At 41.4% G+C, this 23,117-nt stretch overlaps 1 protein-coding gene across 8 annotated transcripts in view; it reads left to right on the top strand.

The window, feature by feature from the left end:
- ralgapa1 (Ral GTPase activating protein catalytic subunit alpha 1) overlaps positions 1 to 23,117 on the top strand; it is a 73,101-nt gene that overhangs the window by 16,779 nt on the left and 33,205 nt on the right. For 6 of the 8 annotated variants that reach the window (XR_013503691.1, XR_013503692.1, XM_078278381.1 and 3 more), the window contains 21 exons: positions 2,657 to 4,480; positions 7,460 to 7,584; positions 7,760 to 7,994; positions 8,235 to 8,417; positions 8,941 to 9,111; positions 9,205 to 9,398; positions 9,498 to 9,596; positions 9,891 to 10,046; positions 10,303 to 10,431; positions 10,558 to 10,683; positions 11,537 to 11,595; positions 13,040 to 13,148; positions 15,529 to 15,639; positions 15,768 to 15,836; positions 15,935 to 16,072; positions 16,283 to 16,466; positions 17,402 to 17,520; positions 17,682 to 17,801; positions 19,056 to 19,692; positions 20,133 to 20,248; positions 20,439 to 20,563. Coding sequence is in view for 6 of the 8 variants with exons in the window: in XM_078278381.1 (XP_078134507.1) it covers positions 2,657 to 4,480; positions 7,460 to 7,584; positions 7,760 to 7,994; positions 8,235 to 8,417; positions 8,941 to 9,111; positions 9,205 to 9,398; positions 9,498 to 9,596; positions 9,891 to 10,046; positions 10,303 to 10,431; positions 10,558 to 10,683; positions 11,537 to 11,595; positions 13,040 to 13,148; positions 15,529 to 15,639; positions 15,768 to 15,836; positions 15,935 to 16,072; positions 16,283 to 16,466; positions 17,402 to 17,520; positions 17,682 to 17,801; positions 19,056 to 19,692; positions 20,133 to 20,248; positions 20,439 to 20,563 (5,029 nt within the window). In the remaining 2 variants the exon portion in view is untranslated. The remainder of the gene's footprint in view (positions 1 to 2,656; positions 4,481 to 7,459; positions 7,585 to 7,759; positions 7,995 to 8,234; positions 8,418 to 8,940; positions 9,112 to 9,204; positions 9,399 to 9,497; positions 9,597 to 9,890; positions 10,047 to 10,302; positions 10,432 to 10,557; positions 10,684 to 11,536; positions 11,596 to 13,039; positions 13,149 to 15,528; positions 15,640 to 15,767; positions 15,837 to 15,934; positions 16,073 to 16,282; positions 16,467 to 17,401; positions 17,521 to 17,681; positions 17,802 to 19,055; positions 19,693 to 20,132; positions 20,249 to 20,438; positions 20,564 to 23,117) is intronic. The other 2 variants (XM_078278379.1, XM_078278380.1) reach the window with 2 other exon arrangements.

Here is a 23,117-nt window from a genome sequence, read left to right on the forward strand (position 1 = left end):
GAAAGTCTTACATACTGCACCTTTTAATACTGTTAAGAACTTGTTTCCTTCACAATCTCCCTAAATTATTTGGGTTATTGTTTTTAACATTTAAATTTTGCCTATTTACAGAATGAAATGTTACCAAGCCGACACCAAAGAATGACATCTGTCAGTTAGTGTTAATTATTGCTTGTAGAATTGTTCACAGGTAGTTGGAGACAGCTTATGTGTCTCTGTTTCTGTTGACATGTCGGCACTTGACCTACCTGTTTTCCTGTCTGCTTGCTTGTTTCTCTTCCCGTTAACCTGCATGCCTGCACAGGACGTCCCTCCGTCATTTCTTTAACTCCTTTTGCCTGCATTATTTTCTGCCTATTATAAGCATCTATTTCCCCTTTCTTTCTATGCCCTTCTCGTTGACCTCCCTATCACCGATGTTGGGTGATGTTTCATTTGATGCCATGTATTCTTGGGGTGGCATTTCATTTGACTCCTCCCTTTCTGTTCTGTTTTATTATTTTTTTTATTATCATATCCTCTGCTAGAGTCATTTATTGTTTTACTTGTTTAATTGTACAAACTCCAAATCCAATGAAGTTGGGACGTTGTGTAAAATGTAAATAAAAACAAAATACAATGATTTGCTAATTCTTTTCAACCTATATTCAGTTGAATACACTACAAAGACAAGATAGTTAATGTTCAAACTGATAAACTTTATTTTATTTTTTTTTTTGTGTGCAAATATTCACTAATTTTGAATGCCTGCAACACGTTCTAAAAAAAGCTGGGACAGGGGCAACAAAAGACTGGTAAAGTTGAGGAATGCTCAAGAAACACCTGTTTGGAACATTCCACAGGTGAACAGGTTAATTGGAAACAGGTGAGCGTCATGATTGGGTATAAAAGTAGCATCCCCCCAAAAGGCTCAGTCGTTCACAAGCAAGGATGGGGCGAGGTTCACCGCTTTGTGATCAACTGCGTAAACGTACAGAAAAAGGTTTCTCAACGTACAATTGCAAGGAATTGAGGGATTTCATCACCTACAGTCCATAATATCATCAAAAGATCCAGAAAATCTGGAGAAATCTCTACACATAAGCGGCAAGGCTGAAAACCAACATCGAATGCCCGTAACCTTCGATCCCTCAGGTGGCACTGCGTTAAAAACCGGCATCATTATGTGAAGGATATCACCACGTGGGCTCAGGAACACTTGGGAAAACCATTGTCAGTTAACTCAGTTCTCATTTCAAATTGTTTTTGGAAATCATGGACGTCATGGCCTCCGGGCCAAAGAGGAAAAGGACCATCCAGATTGTTATCAGTGCAAAGTTCAAAAGACAGCATCTGAGATGGTATGGGGGTGTGTTAGTGCCCATGGCATGGGTAACTTGCACATCTGTGAAGGCACCAATGCTAAATATAATGCTGAAAGGCGCATACAGGTTTTGGATCAACATATGCTGCCATCTAAGCAACATCTTTTTCAGGGACGTACCTGTTTATTTCAGCAAGACAATGCCAAGCCACATTCTGCACGTGTTACAACAGCGTGGCTTCATAGTAAAATAGTGCGGGTACTAGAATGGCCTGCCTGCAGTCCAGACCTGTCTCCCATTGAAAGTGTGGGGGGCATTATGAAGAGCAAAATACGACGGAGACCCCGGACTGTTGAGTCGTACATCGAGCAAGAACGGGAAAGAATTCCACCTACAAAGCTTCAACAATTAGTGTCCTCAGTTCCCAAACGCTTATTGAGTGTTGTTTAAAAAGGTGATGTAACACAGTGGTAAACATGCCTCTGTTGCTGGCATCAAATTGAATATGAACAATAAACAAAGTTTATTAGTTTGAACATTAAATATCGTGTTTTTGTAGTGTATTCCATGGAATATAGGTTGAAAAGGATTTGCAAATCATTGTATTCTGTTTTTATTTACCTTTTACGAAACGTCCTAACTTCATTGGAATTGGGGTTTGTATGTATAATTGTGGTGTGCGTTTTGTGGTGGTCTCTTTTAAATGTTCACAGCTCTCTAAAGGTTGCCATTTATTTACAATTTGACATCCGATTTAACGGAAAACTGCCAAATGGATATAACAGATAAGGGAAATATTAAATACAATAGATTTGGTTTTCGTACAATTGAAAATATGTCATTGAGGCTAATCAACAAAGAGTTAGTGCATGTCCTTTGTGGTATGACTTTTCCTGCTTAGCCTAATCTGTCTTTTCATGGGATGTCATAGTGCTATTACAATGACTTCACTCCTGAATGATCTCAAGAAGTAAATACTGTTACGTTAAAGTAGACTTTAAAGGGGAGGTGGTCTTCTTGTCGACAGCTTTTGCTGGTTGAGGTTGCTAAAGTTGTAACAAACTGTCTCAGCCCCCAGTAATGTTGCTCTGACTTGATTAAGGACCATAGATTAGATCGCTTCAGCACTAACTCCTTTACACACAAACAAATTATATAATAATAATAATATCAGTGTTTTGATTAAATCTATAATATTTATAATACTTATTGTTGTTTTTGGCTCTATGCATTTGCAGATTTTCTTGTAGGTATCTATATAGGTATCTGTATACGTGCGTCTACATGTATTTACTCCCATTTACCCCTCCACTAACCTCACTCCCCTTCCTTCGTCTTCCCCCAATTATCAGACCTTGAGGATCCGCCGATCACACTGACATCCCGCACCTCTCGGATGCGCCACTCTTCCCAGAGCGAGGAGGCCCCTCCCACCTCCTGTTCTGAGGTCTTCCAGGGAGGGGCTTGTGACCTGGATGCCCATGCCCCTTCCTCCCTCGCAAGGAGCAGCAGTGCCTCTGACATCATGGAGCCTTTCATCGTTGAGCGGGTCAAAGGTGAAGACCCCCAGAGGGATTCCACTTCGATCCCGAACCCCCCCCACCACCACTCCCCAACTTCTTCCTTACTCGCAGCCAACAACCACGCAGCTCACCCACTCCCACACCCCCTCACCTCCCCCTCTCCCACCCCTTTCACCTTCTCCAATGGTGTTGTTTCCTCTGAGAGACAAGATGATGGTAATGTTTATGACCAGTTCTGGCACCAGATTGGCTCTCGAAGCCGAGGTTCTAGTACGGATTGGGTAAGCGACTGGGATTCTGCCTTTGCCTTTTCATCTGAAAAGGAAATTGATGTAGAGGAGGGTGAAATGGGGGCTGGGGTAGAGGAGGATGATTTATTCTCCTCTATCAGGGACTACCTCACTAACAAAGGAAGTGAAAGGAAGAAGGAGACAGGAGAGAGAGATGGTCCTGGTCATGTACTAGAAAGCAGTGTTGTAACTTTACCTGTGCAAACAGGAGTTGCTAGAACACAAATGGAATACACAGGACAGGTAGGAGAGGCAAGACAGGTGGTGAGAGACTACAGGCAGACTTGTAAAGAGGACAGACCGGTAAGTAAATCAGTGAGACATAGCAGTGTGGATTCAACAGAGGAGAATGAAGCAGAGCAGCGAAGCATCTATGAGTGCCTGGAGTTGCAGTGTCAATGGCCGTCACCCAATGCTAAGGGGACTGCTAGCTTAGAAAGAAACAGTGGGGAGAAAAAGGAAGAAGGGAATGCAGGAAAGGCAGAAGGATGGGAAGGGAAATGTGATGGATGGAGGGAAATGGCAGAAGAGAAACAGGGTGATAAAGTTGCAGCAGCAAATGAGAGGTCCATTTTAATTAGACAAGACACTAACGTAGTAGAATCCAGCACTGAATTGAATCAAACGTCAGACCCGACTAAAGCCAAGATGTCCCGTATCAGCACAAAAAGGCACCATTCTGGGGGTGTTCATGTCAGCTTCCGGCCCTCGACTGAGTCAGTACAGTTCCACAACCCCCTTGAGAGTAAAGAGGCTCACTGGAAAGCCAGGCTACGCCGCCTCAGTCACTTCCACACACACAGCCACTCAGCTGGGGAGAGGCCTGGAGCTGGAGCAGGGTCAGGGGCAAAGCTGGGGACAGGAGGTGCAGGTAAGTTTGGCTCTGTGGCCTCTGGGACTGCTACGGATTACAGCGGTGCAGGGAACACAGCAATTGCTGGAGACCTGGAAAACAGGGCTGGGACTGGAGGGGACAAGGACAAGCAACATCCCGGATCCTGTGTGGGATCCAACCTGGGCTCTGAGGCTCACTCAGAGGGGTTATCAAGCAGTTCAGGTTTCTCTGGCGTGTCGTCAGGTGTGCGTGGCCGATTGGGACGTTCTGCCTTGCGATCTCGAGCCTCTCGCTCACGGTCCCAGGAGCCTGGCAGCTCTGCCTCACGACACCACCAGGGGGCTCTTCTTGGTGGCGTCTATAAGACTGTTGTTCACGCTCTGTCTTCGAAGCCACGGCCCCGAGGTCAGGGGTCATCCCAAGGCTCGTCGCCACAGCGGCAGGGCCGGGCCGCCATGGGTGACGCATCGCTCAGAGACCTCTACTCCCACGTCCTGGGCTACTTTGGGCGAAAGACGACAACGCCAGGTGAGGATCGCAACGAACGAAGCGCTCACAAAGGACACAGATACAACTTTGGAAAAGAAATACTCATCAACACATAAACACCATCAACTCTCTTTTACTTTTTGGCTGTTTTTAACTGGTTTGCTATGATGGAATGATATTTTTTTGGCTGACACTCATCATCTTGCTGCTGGACTGAAATTCAAACTCCCTGTTGATGTGTTTCCTTTTGAACGTAGCCCCTCCTCCAGCCTGCCTCCTGTCAAGGATCCCCCTCCTCCCATACCTTCCCACCTGTTCTTCTACCTCGGAAGCCCCCTTCCCCCTCCTCCTGTCCTCTTCCTTCTAGGGCTTTGGGATTTTAACATCCTCTCCTCCTACCCCTCTTCTCCACCTCCTTCTCCCTCTCCTCGGTGTTGCATGCGGCCTCCTCGTGCCTCCTTCGCCTCCTCCCTGGACTCCGGCCCCTCTTCAGCTGCACAGGAGGAAACCACAGTCACCAGAAAAACACAAGTGCCTGTAGAAAAGATAAACGCACAGATAAAAAGAATACCAACTTGGCTTTACATAATACCTCACAGAAAGCCCACAAATGTTTTGTGGCATTTCCATCAGCGCTTGGTTACATTTAGATTTACATGTGTAGATGTGAAGGTTTGAGTTTGTTGATTATTTTAGAAAAGCAAACACTAGTTTATATGCATTAACATATTGCTGTAGTTCATTCTCAGGCCACTAGAATGCAGCATAAGACCTTATATGAGAATAGCCATCTTGATAAGAGTAGTATACACAGAATTTGAATGGATAAGAAAAGGTATGCACTTTTTAAACCAACAGTCTTGAACGGTTATTTGCCTTGTACACTGCCGTAAGATAATATCGAACATGATCAGTGCACATTTGAATCAGCAGCTACAGCTTTTTCTATTCATTCTAATTCTCGGGGCAGCAGGCTGCAGAACTGGGTTTAAATGATTTTGTCCTGAGGATCAGATGTTTGATAAGCACCGTGATTCATCACCTGAATCCGCCTTGATGTGGAATCCACCCCAATCATCTGGTACCCAATGCAGACTAAAACTAGACAATATGTGCCGTGACTGTCTGGTTGTCTGTCTGGCCGTGTGTTGAACTACTTAAACTCGATGATTGCTGGTGTTAATGCCTAGTCCTTGTTCTATGAACACAGGTGGTGGAGTCCTCCATCAGGGCCTTGTAAGCTTAACCACAAAACTTCACAGATCATAGCACTACTAATGTGCGTGTATTTCCTCAACCAATTTGAATGAACTTGCACAACCACATGGGGACTGCCCCTATAAAAGGAAGCCATGCAGAGTCATTGTCAAACGCATAACTCAATAGGACAGCTTTTCTCACACAGAAATAGGCTCACCCTGATGGGCTGAGCACATACAGAACACGTAAATATTCAGTGCACAGATTTGCAGACCAAGTCCGTAAAGGCGCGTTGGAGGGCGAAGGCTGTGCAAAATATAACTACTGTCAGCTAAAGTCACAGCATAGCATTTCTATACTGCTGCTTTTTATTTGAACTGCAACAACAGCATCAATCCTTTCATGCTGTAGTCCCAGTGTGAAATACATTGTATATGCAGGCATGTGAGTACAATAATGTCACTGGAAAACGGATTGGGATCTTATTTTTCAGGCCAACATATTGTACCGTATACAAGTCTCAGTCCTGTTGTTGGTGATGTGATGGCGAATAACCATAACAGTCTACCTGTAGACCGTTATTTCCTTGGTATTCAACATCCAGACTAGAAGAGGTATCTGAATAACATATAAACTGTAAGCGGAGATGACGTAATGTTAAAGGTTAATGCTTAAGAGTCAGAACAAAATGCAATTTTGGGATGTGTTGGTAAATTGGTTTGCTACCAAATTCAGGTGCCTTCATATGATCACCGCGGCGAGATACTGATTCTTCTAATACGTATTTAAAACTAAAATGACAGAAATGCATTATTGAACTGACCTCTGTAGTTTGAAAGTTTTGCTTTGTTGCACATCTGACCACATCTGGGAAGGACAATGTCCTGCCCTGAGTGATGTTTAACTGTCCTGTGGTAAGAGGCCATGCTGTCAGTGGAGGCTTCTGGTCTTGGTTCTTGAAGGAAAAATGTGCAGCAAGGTGAAATTTTCATCAGCTAGGTGGCAGCAAAGTAAATCTTTTCATTCTGTGTCCAATAACTGAGCTTAGCTTTATTGATCTAAGTCCTGGTATTGGGTTATGGACTTGACCAGACTCGGTCAGCTCTGTCAGCCACAGGCTTAGGAATTAAAGATCAGTTGTTTAATACTGTAGGCAGCATATTGACTTCCATCTGATTTGGGATTGATGGATGCTCTTTGCTTTCAGAGTTCACAAACTCACACTGACTGCTGTCATTGCTACCAAGCTAACATCAACATAACTCGTAGTAACATAACCGCACTAATGTAGGCCTCTGATATGCTGCCTGTTTGGACCTAACAAGGTGACCGTCTCGCTGTGCATGTTGTGAATAACTCCTGCATTGCTTTTCTGGTGGGTTTGCCTGCTGTGTTGTGGCTTTTGTTGAATCAGTCTTTTGCTAACTTCAGGGACTACAGTACATACACATCAGGATATCTCTTACAATTCAGAGAGAAGCTCCAGTTTTTTGTATGGTTATTGTAATATTTATATAATATCTAAACACACAACAACAACTCACGACAAGTATCCACAGCAATAACTTGGACACTCCAAGGCTACAGTCACTTGATTATATAATATAATTTTACAAACTACTCGAAGTTATTACTCAGTTTTGTGTATTTGAGCGGTTTGTGGAGGTATGGATATGCCACTGTCTATCATTGTGTGTTTGTTCATCTCGTCTGTTTGCCTGTCCAACCTGTGAATCTTCATCCCCATCTTCCATCATTTCTGTGTGTATGACGGGTACTCTCTGTCTTTGACATTGATCATCGTATATCTGCCTCTAGCTAACAAAGAGGAGGTGGTCCAGAAAGCTCGTCCAGTCTCCAGTGACGTAGGAAGCACCAACCCAAACTTCTCTGACCTCATGGATGAGTTTATCCAGGAGAGACTGAGGGCCAAAGGAACAGCGGTGAGGACAACACACACACACGCACACGCAGATTTAAAGATTAAAGTCAGAAAACAGCTACAGCTTGGTGGCCAATCACTGCTGACGATTGGAACGTGGAAAGTATGAATTACTGAAGACCAGCGCTGCCCCCACTGAAATTACATTTACACACTGCTTTCTTTTGGATACACAGGGCCGTCGTGGCAGCAGCCCGGGAAGTCTGGAGGTTCCCAGGGACCTGCCGGAGCTCCTGGAGGCAGGTCAGAGTCCTGGATCACGACCCTCGGATGATCTCCGTCCTATTGATGATCCGGGGGTTCCCTCAGAATGGACGTCACCTGCAAGTGCCAGCGGTTCTGATGTCATCAGCTCAGACAGCCAGTCGGACTCCTTTAATGCCTTTCAGTACTCCAACTGCAAGTTTGATAGTAAGGAACTATCAAACTAATATATACCAACTGAGGCCCTGCTACAGAAGATGTGACTCAATTTTGTATAAAGATGACCATAATTTCAAAGTTTAAGTCTTGTCAAAATCAAAAGAAATGGTCCTTGTAAGTTGCTGTTGTGGGATATAAATAGATATCCATGATTTGCATTGATTAGCAAACCTTGCAAATATGTAAGCCCTGAATAAATGTATAATGGTCAACATTTTGTTTTTGTAGATTTTACTTTCAGTTCAGAACCATGTGGAGGAGGTGGGTCTGGGGGAGGAGGTCAAGGCAGCTCACTGGACCAAGACAGCCTGGGAGGGGGAGTGGCCTGTGATGAACATGAAGTAGCCAGTTTGACAACACTCCACATCGACTCGGAGACCAGCAGCCTCAGCCACACTGTGACTGTTACTGGTAGGCACTTAATATAAAGACCTCTCTAGCTACTGTGTTATTTCAGCAGATCTAAATATCCAAACCAAAATCCAGCCTAAATATTACATACCACATAGATAGTTACATAGTCGTTGTTTCTGCATAGTGAATATAATGGGACCCCTTATCTGTACGTAATTGTTCACATCACATTTGTATATGTCTAAACACATTTCTTAATGGCCTTTTAAAATGTGTGCTGTTCTGTAAACGGCCAATACACATTATTATTTATCACTTTTCTTCTTCATCAGCCTCCTCATCCACTAAACAACAACATCTCCACATCTCACATACCATCTTAGAGATATCAGATTTGTTGGATAGGTTTTGAGATCTCTTCCTGGCATGTGACAAAACTACATAATGTTACTTCAACGAGCGGCTTTACATTTTGGCTGATAACTCCTCAACAAGAATTCTGTCTCCTGGACCACTCAATGAAAAAACATAGCAGTTGAGTTTTTCAAATGTCTTGTGTACTGCATATGTCTTTGTCCAGGTTCTGAGAGTGCATCTCCCATGCATTCCCTTGGGGGATCTCGCTCCCAGACGCCCTCCCCTGCCACACTGACAGCAGAGCACGCTGATCATGCACACTCCCACTCACACACACACCTACAGCTGGACCAGAAGCTCCACAACTCTGTCCTGCAGACTCCAGATGACCTGGGTAATACTCATGCACACTCCCAAACATGTTATTTTTTTTTCTCAGCTGTGAATGAGGGGCAAGAGTTTCTGATGAATTATTGACTGATTCTAGAAACCAGCGAGTTCCCCAGCGAGGACTGCAGTGTCATGGCGGGTGGTTCTCTAACTGGATGGCATTCAGATGTTGCCACGGTAATGTGGCGGAGGATGCTGGGTATCCTGGGGGATGTCAATAGCATCAAAGACCCAGAGATCCATGCTCAGGTCTTCGACTATCTGTGTGAACTGTGGCAAAACCTGGCCAAGGTGTGCACTAACACACAGCTATTACATTACGAAATATGAGACAACACTTTCTATAAAGATTGTGGGGGTTTTGTGTAAAAATTACACTGTTGTTTTCAGATAAGAGATAACTTGGGCATTTCTCTGGACAACCAGTCATCTCCCCCACCCCCTGTTCTGATCCCACCCCTGAGAATCCTCACCCCCTGGCTCTTTAAGGTAGGTGTGACTGAGGGATCAATATAGGGCCTTTTGATATTCATTACATTGATATCCCGTCATCTTTTTTTCATTTGTAGCTAATACTATCATATTAGTCTTATTCAGGAATTGCCATGTTTCGGTTATTTTCCTTTTAATAAACTAAACTAAAATTGTTTGCAAGATAAAAGATCCTCTCGTACAGAGACAGGGAGGCCTCCACAAACAGGCTAGCAAACACCTTAATTTGCTTGCATATGTATGTTTATTTTCATTTGTGTATATATACAGTATATGCATGTTTTCCTCTAGGCCACCATGCTGACAGAGCGTTACAAGCAGGGGAAACTTCATGCCTACAAGCTGATCTGCAGGATCATGAAGAGGAGGCAAGATGTTTCCCCAAACTCAGACTTTCTCACACACTTCTACAACATCATGCACCAAGGACTGATGCATCAAGACCAGGTAGTGTGTGTTGTGTGTGTTGTTTGTCTGTCTGTCTGTGTGTGTGTGTGTGTGTGTGTGTGTGTGTGTGTGTGTGTGTGTGTGTGTTATGAAGGTGAAGTAATTAAAATATTAATGTAGCGCTATGTGTATTAGTTGAAAGGTTAATACCCCTTCAGATTAAAGGATGGAATATGGTCTTTTTGCAAATGTGTTTCAGCCGTTACTGCTATAACAATAGGAGAGTGTTTTTAAAAAATAAACATGTTTTCTACAGGACATTGTGAACACCATCATAAAACACTGCAGTCCAAGGTTCTTCAGTATTGGTCTACCTGGAGCCACCATGTTGATCCTGGACTTCATCATTGCAGCTTCTAGAGTCACCGCCTGCTCATCACTCAATGTAAGAAACACACATGTGCAGTGTTGTTTGCAACTATTGTGACACCTGTACAGTACAAGTGGGCACATTCTTTTTATCTCTCTCTACTTTTTTTGTGTCTCTATCCCTACCCCTCCTCCTTTCCAGGCTCCAAGAGTGGAGGCCCAGATCCTGCTGGGATCTTTGGTGTGTTTTCCCAACTTGTATGAGGAGCTTACAGCCCTCCATCCTACTACAGCCGACGTGGTGCTTACCAAGTTTCCTGACGTCAAGGTAGATGGATGCAATAGTAGTTTGGGTTTGAAGGGCTGAGACAAGTCGTCATGCCTCTGTGCTTAGGCAATATCATTATCCTTTGTGATAATATAATAGTAAACCACAGTAGAATTAGGAGAAGAGAGGAATAATACAAAATAAAATGTTTTTAGACACAGTATTAAAGAATATTTCTAAGTTGCCAAGTAGACATGCGATCACATGATCATGACTTTAATGTTCCTATTAGTGTTCTCAATGTTGAGAAGAGTCAGATTGTACCATAAAAGTGAGATATAGTCACAGATGCACTACTCTTGCTGAATCAAAACAGGTCAGTATACTTTAAAACTGACATTAGCCAAAGCATTGGGTCAAAGTCTGTCTGCTTTTGTGTGTAATCCAGGTCAGTCCAAGCCTTGTAACACACCTGTCTGCTGTCCACAGGGGGTGTGAAAACCAGACTAATAGGTTAATGTCTCATTAGTCATTCTTGTAACAGTCCAGAGCTATGGGAGTAATGTTGTTATTGTTGTTGTTGCTGTGTAAGCAGTTAATGCCATGCGTGGCAGCATCTCACTTGTTTCTTACAAGGCACAAACTTGTTTTGAATCACTAAGCAGACATCAACACTGACCGCAGGGGGGGGGGGTGTGCGTGTGTGTGTGTGCGTGTGCGTGCGTGTGTGCGTGAGAAATATATATTAACACCTTATCGTGTAATCCCATGAATCACTTATTATTTGAAAAACAATGAGAGTGTGCGAAAGGTTAACTTTGTGTGTGAGACCTGAACAAGATGTTGCACGGTATGTAGATATTTACATAACTGTTTTAATTAACTGTGTTTGTCTGTATGCTTTGTTTTTTAGGAGCACATTATCAAAACCATCCTGACCTCTGCCAGGGATGAACCCTCTGCTCCTGCTCGGTAACTTAACACATTTTTGAGATCATAGTTTGTCGTGGTGGTGTTGTATTGTATAGCATTATCTTAAAAGGTGTTTCTAATATTTAGTCCACCCAATCCCGTGTTTCCACTGTGTGGTACAGCTCTACTCGACTCACTTTTTTGGCAGCGGTACTTTTCTCTTTTTGTTTTCTACTGCAGATAGTACCCCCCTCAGTGTAGGCGGGATTCTCGACTGATTGCCATAGTAGTGCCGCGAACCTACATCATCTTCAGTGCGACACTCACTGAATCCTTTCATTAGCAACTAAAGAGAGTAATGTCTGCACAAACCTCCATTATCTCCGCTGTCTATTTTGCAAGGGCACCGTCACTGCATCCGAGAGGGAATTTTCCACTACCCCAGCGACATAGCCTAACCATACTCCAGCGCTGACACAGCACTGTGGACATGCAGGCAGTGGTGGAAGAAGTATTCAGATCCTTCACTTAAATAAAAGTACAAATACCACAGTGTAAAAATACACTGTTACAAGTAAAAGTCCTGCATTGAAAATGTTACTTAAGTAAAAGTATGTATCATCAGGAAAATGTACTTAAAGTATTAAAAGTAAAAGTACTCAGTGCAGAAAAATCCTCACATTTTAGAAAACTGGAAACGATCCAAACAGTTTTGTCGATCAACTAAGTGTTTAATCGGCTAATAATTCAAACTGTACTTGTAGGCCTATATATTGTTGGGTAGTTTGATTTATAATAAAACATATAAACTACAGCTGTCAGATTAATGTAGTGGAGTAAAAAGTACAATATTTCCCTCTGAAATGTAGTGGAGTAGAAGTACAAAGTGGCATGAAAACAAAAGACTCAAGTGAGGGCGAGGCAAGGCAGCTTTATTTGTATAGCACATTTCAGCAACAGGGCAATTCAAAGTGCTTTACATAAAACATTAAAGAGCAGTTAAAAATGAAAAAAAAAAAAGTATAAGAACAAGTTGCCCGAGTCCAACTCAGGCCTCCCAGAGGACTTATGTTTTCTGTTGCAACTCAGGTTCCAAATCTGGCTTCCCAGAGGACTTAACCAGTTCCAAACTGGGCCTTCCAAAGGACTTAACAAGTTAACCAAGTCCAACTCGGGCCTCCCAGAGGAGTTATACTTTAGTGAAGTGAAGTACAAGTACCTCATATTTGTACTCAAATACAGTGAATGTACTTAGTTCCTTTCCACCACTGGGCATAGGTCTGACAATGTGAGACAAATGAATTGTTAATCTGTGTAAGCAACTAGTTAATTACCTGTAGGTAATGTTTGTGTAACAGCAGGTCATCTGACTGCACCAATTTGTGTTCACTGCTTTCAAAAATGGCTTTATTTTCTGTTAGTTTTTTTGTTTATAAATACATGTATAAAGCATGTGCTTGTCCAATATAAAGAATTGTTGTGGATCATACTATATTTGTGTTAGGTGTGTGGCTCTGTGTAGTCTGGGTATCTGGCTGTGCGAGGAGTTGGCTCATGGCACTCAACATTCACAGATTAAAGATGCTCTCAACGTCCTCTGTGTCACTCTGAAGGTCAGTGACAACTCTGTGCTACTTTCAAAGTATTGGTATTATTATTATTATTATTATTATGAATTGGTCATTGAACAATAAATCTATTAACATCATGTCAACCCAGCTGAATGAGATTATCTCATACAGCCTTTAGCCTTTGCCTGTTCTCAAACTTTGTCCCTGCTGACCATTGTACAATCTCTCTCTCTGACTGTGATCCAGTGTGATCAAACCAAAGCAATGAATCTGCATCAATCAGGCTGTTGATTGACCGCCCGTAACACTGATCTACACAACACTGTAGCGTCTAAACATCTGTTCCTCTTTGCTCTGGATGTTTGATTCGACCTACTTTAGTTAAAAGAACACACAACATTAAGTAAATCCAGCAGGGCTATTTTAAGGCATTTTCACAGCAATTCTTTTTAAAATGTAATTCACAATCCTCTTTTTGCATATTTGTATGGCACAATGACAACTGAATTGTTTTGAGCTGCGTGGTTACCCTAACATGGCGGGCTACAAGGAGCCAAAGTGTGATGGAAAACATTGTTGGATATGATTGTTGGTGTCGGGGAAATTGCCTCAGTTGGTATTGTCGGGTTTAGGCCACTAGACTGGGAGGCCTGTGGATCAGAATAATACTATCCAATATTTACTGTCTCATCTATAGCCAAGTGGCTATAGATGGTCAGACACACACACACACACACACACACACACACACACACACACACACACACATACACATACATACCTTTTCCACCTTGGAATCCCTAGCTTGTGTATCGGCAGCCAATGGCCTGCTAAGACATTACAGCAACACACACACACACACACACACACACACACACACACACACTTGCATTCACTTACTCCTGGGAGCAAACCCTGGACAGTCAATATGTTTGGTCCTCCTTCAGATAGGAGACTAATCCAGGGGGAATGCTGCAAGCTGTTGTGACACACACACACACACACACACACACACACACACACACATAGTATCACGCATATATACACACATATCTTGTACACTTGCATCTCTTGCCTTCATACCAGCAGCCAGTAGCCTCAGACATGGGCCCTGTGATATATACACACAATCACACACACATACACAAAGCTTTAGGGATTGTCACATTTCCATGCAGAGCCACTTCTCCCTGTTGTTGTTCTCCTCATCCCACTACCCGGCTCCTCCTCATATCTAGTAGCATTTTTTTGTTTAGTAGTGGTGATCCTCATTAGAGCCTGACTGTCGTGACCTGTAAGTTATTTGATTTAAAAACAAAAGATATACATATTTAATGAGTATTTAATATAAAGGCACAGTTACAAGTAAACCTATTCAGAATACTACAATTGATATTATATAAAATAATTATGAAGCATATTTGTAGACACACATTAGAATCAGATGTACTGTGCATTATTGTAATAACTTTATATGAGACATGTAAATGACTCTCTGAATCTCAGGATGTGGGTAAAATGAGTTCAGATGTGTCCAATATTCTCAGATCATTTTTACAGACCTATAAATACTTACATCATCACATCAGTCATTGGAACATCACAGATTTACTAGTTGATTATAGATCATGTGCAAGAATGAATAGGTATAATCTATTTCCTAGCATATAGCATTTCCTCATTAACAGTTTTTTTTAAATTGCTAACAAGCATTGATTAATACTGAAGCCATTTTTAAAAAACTCTTCATACAGTCTGCATTACCAAAATGCACCTCAGCCAAACAGTTAATCTCACCTCCAAAACTCACTCAAACCACCAAAACAATGTATACATGTCTCAAAATAAGCCTGTTGGACCCAAACACTGGCAACAACTTTGACTCATAAGCAAACATTGTCACTCGTAACACACTAACATAACTGACTCACATAAATGATGAACTTTTATCTTTCGAAGTTTGAATGATTTTTCACATAAATTAGTATTTAATTCGAGAATATCACATTTTCACTTTACTGACTGTACTAAAGTATATGAAACAAGAATGAATCAGAAATGCAGCAGATATACAGTGTTTTGCAGGTGGTGGATTATGAATGAGAAAAGAGTTAACGGATTTTGGAAAATGTGTTCATTAAATGCATTTTGCGTGAAAGCAATGAAAAAGGATTCCCAGTTTGGTCCACATAGACTTCTGTTTCGCTGACTGTGAAGAGTTTTGACAATATGACTTTTACAGTTTTGACCAATGCATGTAAGCAATCTGAAAAAAAGATGGATCCATCCAACCTTAAAGTAATTGTTTGAATAACTGTAATGTTTTATGTTTTCAAAATATATATATTTTATGTGTGTTGGCTAATACATTAATGTAGTCACAAAATCTGTGAATTAACACAAATACTTTATTGTGTACCAGTACTCCAATAAGAATGTAGCGCTGGTGGCGTCAGACATCCTTCACCTCCTGATCAGTCACGTAGATCATCTTCAGACATTCCCCCCTGACACTCCAAAGAAGATTGTTGAGGTGAGACATAAATTGCTGTACACTTCTGAACAATTATTGGAATATTTCCAAATACTGCCTGATTTCATTTATGAAATTATTATTCATCAAGTCGCCAATCAGCATGTCCTTTTCATCCTTTTCCTTAGATTTTAATTGCCACCATCACACACTTGCTGCCTACTACCGAGTCTTCTCCTCACGAACTGGATAAAAGGGTAACATACGTACACAAATTCTTTTTCACGTGTTCTCACTATATTACTAATTTTGCTTCGAAATTAACCTTATACCCGTGTATGCCTGTGTGTTGCAGCTCGTAGTGTCCCTCCTGTTGTGTCTGTTGGACTGGGTGATGGCTCTGCCTCCAAAGACTCTTCTTCAACCTGTTCAAACACGAAGCCCTCCAGAGAGGGACCAGCCTACCAAGACTCTGCTCAGCTGTATTTATAAGGTATGCCCTTAACCCCCACACACACACACACACACACACACACACACACACAGTCACTTAAGTTTTATATTCCCCCAAAACATGACCCACATTGAAAATACGTTTTTATCATTTGAAGTGTAAGCATCAGTGCAGTGAAGCTGAACATGGGCTATAATTGAGGCAGAATGGAATTCAATCTGAAATCCCTTTTCTTTTTTAATTGTCCAGGTATTACATGGTTGCGTGTATGGAGCCCAGTCTTTCAACAGTCCCAAGTATTACCCGCTGCAGCTGTCGGACCTGTTGAGTGCAGACTATGACCCGTTCCTGCCCTTAGAGAGCCTCCGAGAACCAGAACCACTGCACAGCCCGGACTCTGAACGCTCCAGCAAACTGCAGCCTGTCACTGAAGGTAATTTATCTAACACCAGGGACACCCTACATAACTTTTAGGCCCATCGTTGTAACCATCATTTACTGATTTCCAAGATGTAGAAATGAGTCTAAGCATGTGAATATGTATTTTGCTATTAAGATGGTCAGAAATATATTGCAAGACCGCACCCAGTGCATATCTAGTCCGTAATATACGCACGCATGCGCACACACACACACACACACACACACACACACACACACACACACACGTACGTGTGCACCTGTCTGCATTCGTGTGAGAGTGTGTATTGTCCCCTGCTGTGGTCCACCAGGACACAGTGTCTTGTCTAATGACTGGCGCGCCATGATAGACCATGCTTCTCTTCTCTCCTCTCTTTGTATCTTCTTGTCTTCACTGCTTCTCTTATTTCTTCTATTATTCATTTAACATTATACTCTGCTACTATTCTTTTCACTTCATTATATATTTTCACCCGTCTTCTACGTTCATTTGTCTTTTCTTTTTTTCCTTCCTCCTCCTGAGCTCTCCTGAGCTTTAGAAAGTCGTTGAGAATGTCTGGTCAATACATATCTGTACTCTACACACAGCCCTATCAATAAGGAGCTGTTGGAAAGTGTGTGTGTCACAGTGTGTGTGTAATGATGTTGATTAGCCAAGGTCTGCTGGCAGCACAGTGTGTGATGGCATTGGCTTCTGCTCAGCGTGGGGTAAACTATGCACAAACTGAATGTGTGTTTATACCGGTACCGGAACAATCCCGTAAATTAAACGTTTCATTAAACGCTTTATCAAGTCAGAGTAACCGTTAAACCTTTTAGCCCACTAAACAATAAAATCTAGAAATCGACTGTAATTTTTTTATATCTGGTACCCTAAATGTATTGTTCCTAACTTTAACCTTGTTAGTAAGATGTCCTCTTGTCTGTGTTTTCCCTCTCTGTCTGCAGTTCGTAGTCGTATACAGCAGGGCCTGGTTTCCATCGCAGCGAGAACAGTTATTACACACTTGGTCAACCATCTAGGACATTATCCAATGTCTGGAGGGCCTGCTACTCTGTCTAGTCAGGTACTTTTACTGTGTGTTTGCTGGTAATAATGGCAGTGATGTACCGTGTATGGTGATGATTACTTGTTTGTCCAAAGGGGAATACAAATCGTCAGTTTTCAGTACTTCTATTTAGAGCTTTGCATTTGGTTAGACCAACACTATGGCCTATGTTTTTCTAGGTGTGTGAAAACCAAGACAACCCGTTCTGTGAGAGTGCAGATCTTGGGCCAGAGCTTTTCCATTCACCTAACCTACAGTTTCTGGTTCTGAATGGCTCCACACTACTCTCTGTGTATCAGGTAACCTCAATTGAAAGAAAGTTGCCATGAGAAAATGTGACGCTTTGTATGTTTTTAAAGTAAAACCAAGTCCAACTTTAAGTTGGTTTATAACTGTTTTACATCATACCTAAAAGGAACTAGTTTGTCGTTCTCTTAACAATGTGGCAGTTAAGACTACTACTACTACTACTACTACTACTATTATTCATTTTTAGCCACTCTAGAGATGGAAATGTCAGTGGTGAGCATCTAAACATGCCAACATTAGCCTGGCATAGCTGTACTTTTAGCTTCATAATGTACTTGCCTCAATGACGCGGAAACTGCCTGTCTACAACTGGTACAGAATGTAACAGCAAAGCTTCTGACAAACACTAGACACAGAGAACATATCTCACAAGTCTGGGCTGAATTACTTTGGCTTCCAGTTCCTTTTAGGATTCAGTACTTTTAAAGCCCTCCATGGTTTGGCTCCGTTATACAGTATATATGTCCGTCAGAATTATATTGTTTAGTATTTCAGGTCCAATACTGTGGAACCAGCTCCTTCAAAGTAACAGATTAACTAAGTATGTGCCACATTTTTAAAAGCCTTTAAAAAGTCACCTTTGTAGGCTGGCATTTTGATAACTTATCAAACTAATGTTTTTACATTGTTCTTTTTAAATGTTGTTTATTTTTCTGTGTTTCAGCAGTCTTATTGTATTTCATGGTATTATATTGTATGTGCACCTGTAACTCTGGTTTTAGAGGTGCTATGTAAAAAATTTACTTGCTTACCACTAGGGCTCAACGATTTGGGGAAAAACTCTAATTGCGATTTTCCTGCCAGATATTGCGATTACGATTTGATTCGATGCAAAAACAACAACAACTTTTTAGCTACATATTGCACCATCTATGATCATGTTAAATAAAGTAACAAAAAATGAATTAAAGATGCACTGAAAATAGGACTTTTATTACTCTTCATTTTATTATTTATTACTATTTCTGTAAACAATCTGTGATACGTAACATTATTCCAGCGTTTAGCTTATGAAAAAACAGTAATAATAATAAAGAAAAGAGGAATACAAAATGTTAATCCAAATGTTACACCAAACATTCAACTAAATATTTCACATTTGATTTGATTTGATTGATTAAGTTTTGCTTTAAGGCAGTTCAGATTTGGATTGTGTGAACGATGCCGCAACTCAGATCAGAATATCTTTTAATATTTTGGTACATTTAGTCTTTAACCATTGCTCCTTGTCCTCTATTTCCCAGATCCGATCAGAGTCTGGTGTACCAGGAGGCGGAATGACAGCTGGTTTGTCCTCTGCTCCTGCTTGCGTTCGTGTCATCATCCGAGATGTAGCCGGAAAACACTCTTGGGACTCTGCTGTTCTCTACGGGCCTCCACCATGTTCCCCAAACAGCCCAACACACACATTCATGTCACACACACAAACACCTCACAGTGCGAATCTTCCTTTACACACTTCACCAGGAGGTCCGCCGAAAAAGATGGGAGTGAATCGAGAAAACAGCGAAGAGGAGGGGCAGGAGGAGAGCGTGGCAGAGGAGGGGGGAAGAGGGATGGAGGGTGAAAGGCAAGGGTTTCAGGGAGAGGGCGATGAGGAAGGGGAGGAGAGGAAAGTCACTGAGGAGGGGATGGGAGATCAAAGAGGAGGTGAAGGAGAAGAGGAGGAGGAGCAGGAGGAGGAGAGGATAGAGCTTAGGATGGATGGGGAGAGGGTTCGAGGGGAGACAGGCTTGGAACAGCTTCTAGCTCTGCCGTTGGCTAAACGTTTGTGTCGGGAGGCGGTGCCAGCATGGGACTCGCTGAGGGAGGGAGACGATTCACTGGATGAAATGCTGCAGTACCTGGGATACTCGAGTCCTGAGTGTCTACAGAGAGCAGGTATACACACACATGCACACAGCAAGTACCTATTGTATTTGTGTTCTGAATGGTTATTCAATCTACAGTGCAGTTTACAAAACATCAACATCAAACACATACTGTTTAAACATACATGAATGAGTTTTTATGTCTATTTAAAGGTCAGTACCAATAATAAGCAAAGCATCCATTAAAAGCCAGAATAACGATTTCCTTTCAGTCAGTCAGCAACTTATTGAGTCAGGGTTTCAGTGAACATTTTCCAGACTCACATCCCTCAATTTGCTCTGTAAAAACAGAGGACCCTGCATCAAATCAAAGGTGGACACTGACTAACCAAGGTCCTGTTACATATCAGTCTAACTGTTGTCCTGAAGCTCTAAAAAGAACAAAGTACACAATGTCTTACAACAACAACAACAACACAGCTAACCTTGTCTCCTGTTTGGTACACTCAGGCATGCCGCTCAACATCCCAGCCGCTCCTCCAGCGTGTGTTTCAGAAAAGCAGGAGAATGATGTGATCAATGCCATCCTGAAGCAGAGCGCTGCTGAAAGAGAGTTTGTCCTTCATGTGCGTAGTGTCCATATTCATATGAATAAAAAAAGAGTTTTGTGCAGCACGAGCCATTGTATAGTTTGATACTATATACGGCTTCGCAATAATATAAATCATTTTAGGTTTCATGAAGTAAAAGATAAACTACAAGCTATTATCCACACAAAGGTCTCATTGTTGTGTTAATTAATGGTTGAATGTTTAGAGAGGTGAGGAGCTGAACATGAGGGCAGTGCAGCAGACTGAACCAGAGACTGAGACACCACAGTCAGCCTTCTACTACTGCAGACTACTGATCAACATACTGGGACTCAACTCCTGGGAGAAGAGGTGAGAGCAGACAGACATACACATAGAAACCATATTAAAGTGGGTTTTTTGTTGGAAAAACAATAACATTAATGTAACAATAATAATATATATCACAAACTCTAATTCCGTGTTTCCACTGTATGGTACGGCTCTGCTCAACTCAACTCACTTTTTTGGTACTTTTCTCTTTTCGTTTTCCACTGTGGATAGTACCCCAAAAAAAGTACCAGGTACCATGCAGAACTTTTGCTAATGGAAACGCGAAAATAACCGTTCCAATGTGTAACTAACTGAACTGAACTGGACTGGACTGCTTGGTGAAAATGCATCACTTTGTGTTGTAAATTGCAACTGAACAGATTCAGCATTCACAGCATTTGATTAATTTGTTGGAAACTGGATAATGATATTAGAACCAAGTTCAGTTATTTGTTCTTTATCTTTATGAGGACATTCATAACTTCATAATTTTTTTGCTTTTCACTTTACTTTTATGTAGATAAGACTCTACTTTATTTTAAGAGACTCCACTGCTTGCATATTGTACATAAATCTGTAGGAAAAACTTAAGAAAATAAAAGTAATTAAAGCTGCAAGCAGTTGGGACTAGGGGGTGCTATGACTTTGAGTAAATTTTGTCCTGTAAATGTTCTCAGAGTTAGTCTTATGAATCCTGAAAAGTTTCGAGCCAATTGGACAATGTACACTCAAGTTACACCCACTTCCTGTTTCGATGTTGAAACGCACAAAATGGCCGCCCTGCCACGGCCATGTCCTATGACGAAAAGTTTTTCTTTTAATAACTTTTCATCATTAAGGTCTTAAGATGGCACAGACCAAATTTGAAGTAGATCAGATGAAATCTCTAGGAGGAGTTCGTTAAAGTACGACATGTGGAAATGGCCAAAATCGCACTAATTTCGAACTTTCAATTCAAAATGGCGGACTTCCTGTTGGGTTTAGGGTATGGCTCCAATGACGTTTTTTGTACGTCTTGACATATTACATACAGTCATGTGAAAAAATGAGGACACCCATGCTAAAGTTGACTAAAAAGAGGAATAAAAAAATCATCTTTTGGAAATTGATCTTAATGCCTTAATTAAAAAATGTATTTATCATTTTATTTTTATATTTATTTATGAATTTAACATAGGGGTGTACTTACTTATGCCCCCTGTATTTTAAGGAAGAACATTTATTTATTTACAATACATTATTCATTCACAAAGAAAATTGGTGTCCTTAAAGATTGGATTTTTCCTCATTTTTTTAATTAAGGCATTAAGATCAATTTCCTAAAGATGATTTTCTTATTCCTCTTTTTAGTCAACTTTAGCATGGGTGTCCTAATTTGTTCACATGACTGTATGTGTACCAAGTTTCGTTTGTCTATGTTAAACGTACTGTAGGGTGAGTTTTTGAATATGTTAAGCCCCTCAAAAAGGCAATTAATTTGCCGTAATAATAATTCCTTCAGTTCCAATAGGGCCTTCGGCGCTCTGGCCCTAAAAATGAAGTTTTCTTCTAAAGATTGTTTTTCAGGTTGCTGTAATACTTGTGTGGGAAGTCCTTTTATATTTTTTGTCTCCCCTAGAACAACCCAATAGCTTTTAAATAAAGTAAGTAAGACAAATATTTCACATTCAAAAATAATTTAAAAAAAATAAATGGTGCTAATTAGACACCACGTTTTCCACCTCACATGGCAGAGCATTTCGTCTTCTCAATGAGTCCAGGCTAAAATACACAATGTCAAGATATCACTTTAAATATATCTGGACAGCTAATGGACACTCATCGCTCTTTATACTTTATCCAGGGAATTACACTGTCTGCATTCAGCCTGCACAATAGACTTCTTAACACACACTGCGTGTGTGTGTGTTTTTGTGTGTGGAAGAGTGTGATAATGAGTATGGTACTCTATTGATCAAACTCGAGCCATTTGGAGTTAGAATAAAAGGCAGTAGTTGAAGAAGAGAATGATGGTGGGAGAAGTGGCAAATCAGAAAACAGGATGAATAAGGCACATGTAGATGAAGAGGAAAAAAAGAAAATGGATCCAAAATAAGTGAGTGAATACAGAGGAGAATAGACGGATCAGAAAAAAGAAGAGATTGTCTAATTTTCTGTTATTGTCCCCTATGTCTCTCTAGGTATTTATATGGGACATCAGACACTAAGATGTGTGTGTGTGTGTGTGTGTGTGTGTGTGTGTGTGTGTGTGTGTGTGTTTGTGTGTTTGTGTGTGTGTGTGTGTGTGTGTGTGTGTGTGTGTGTGTGTGTCCCCTTTTATGCTTTTCCCTATAATCCAGGGTGTAAATGGAGTCTTTGAGTGCAGAGAATGAGGCCATTACCAAGTATCAGTTTAATAAAGAGCAAATTGCGCTCTCTCTCTCTCTCTCTCTCTCTCTCTCTCTCTCTCTCTCTCTCTCTCTCTCTCTCTCTCCCTCCCGCTCTTTCACTATTTTTCGCTCTCAAAGAGTGAAAAGAATGACGTGTCATTATCAGTCCACTCCAAGCCTCACTGCTCAACTCTTGGTTTTATATCAGCGATGCAGAGGTTGGT

The sequence above is a fragment of the Sander vitreus genome, chromosome 20, assembly GCF_031162955.1.
Source record: "Sander vitreus isolate 19-12246 chromosome 20, sanVit1, whole genome shotgun sequence".
Taxonomy (NCBI): Eukaryota; Metazoa; Chordata; class Actinopteri; order Perciformes; family Percidae; genus Sander; species Sander vitreus.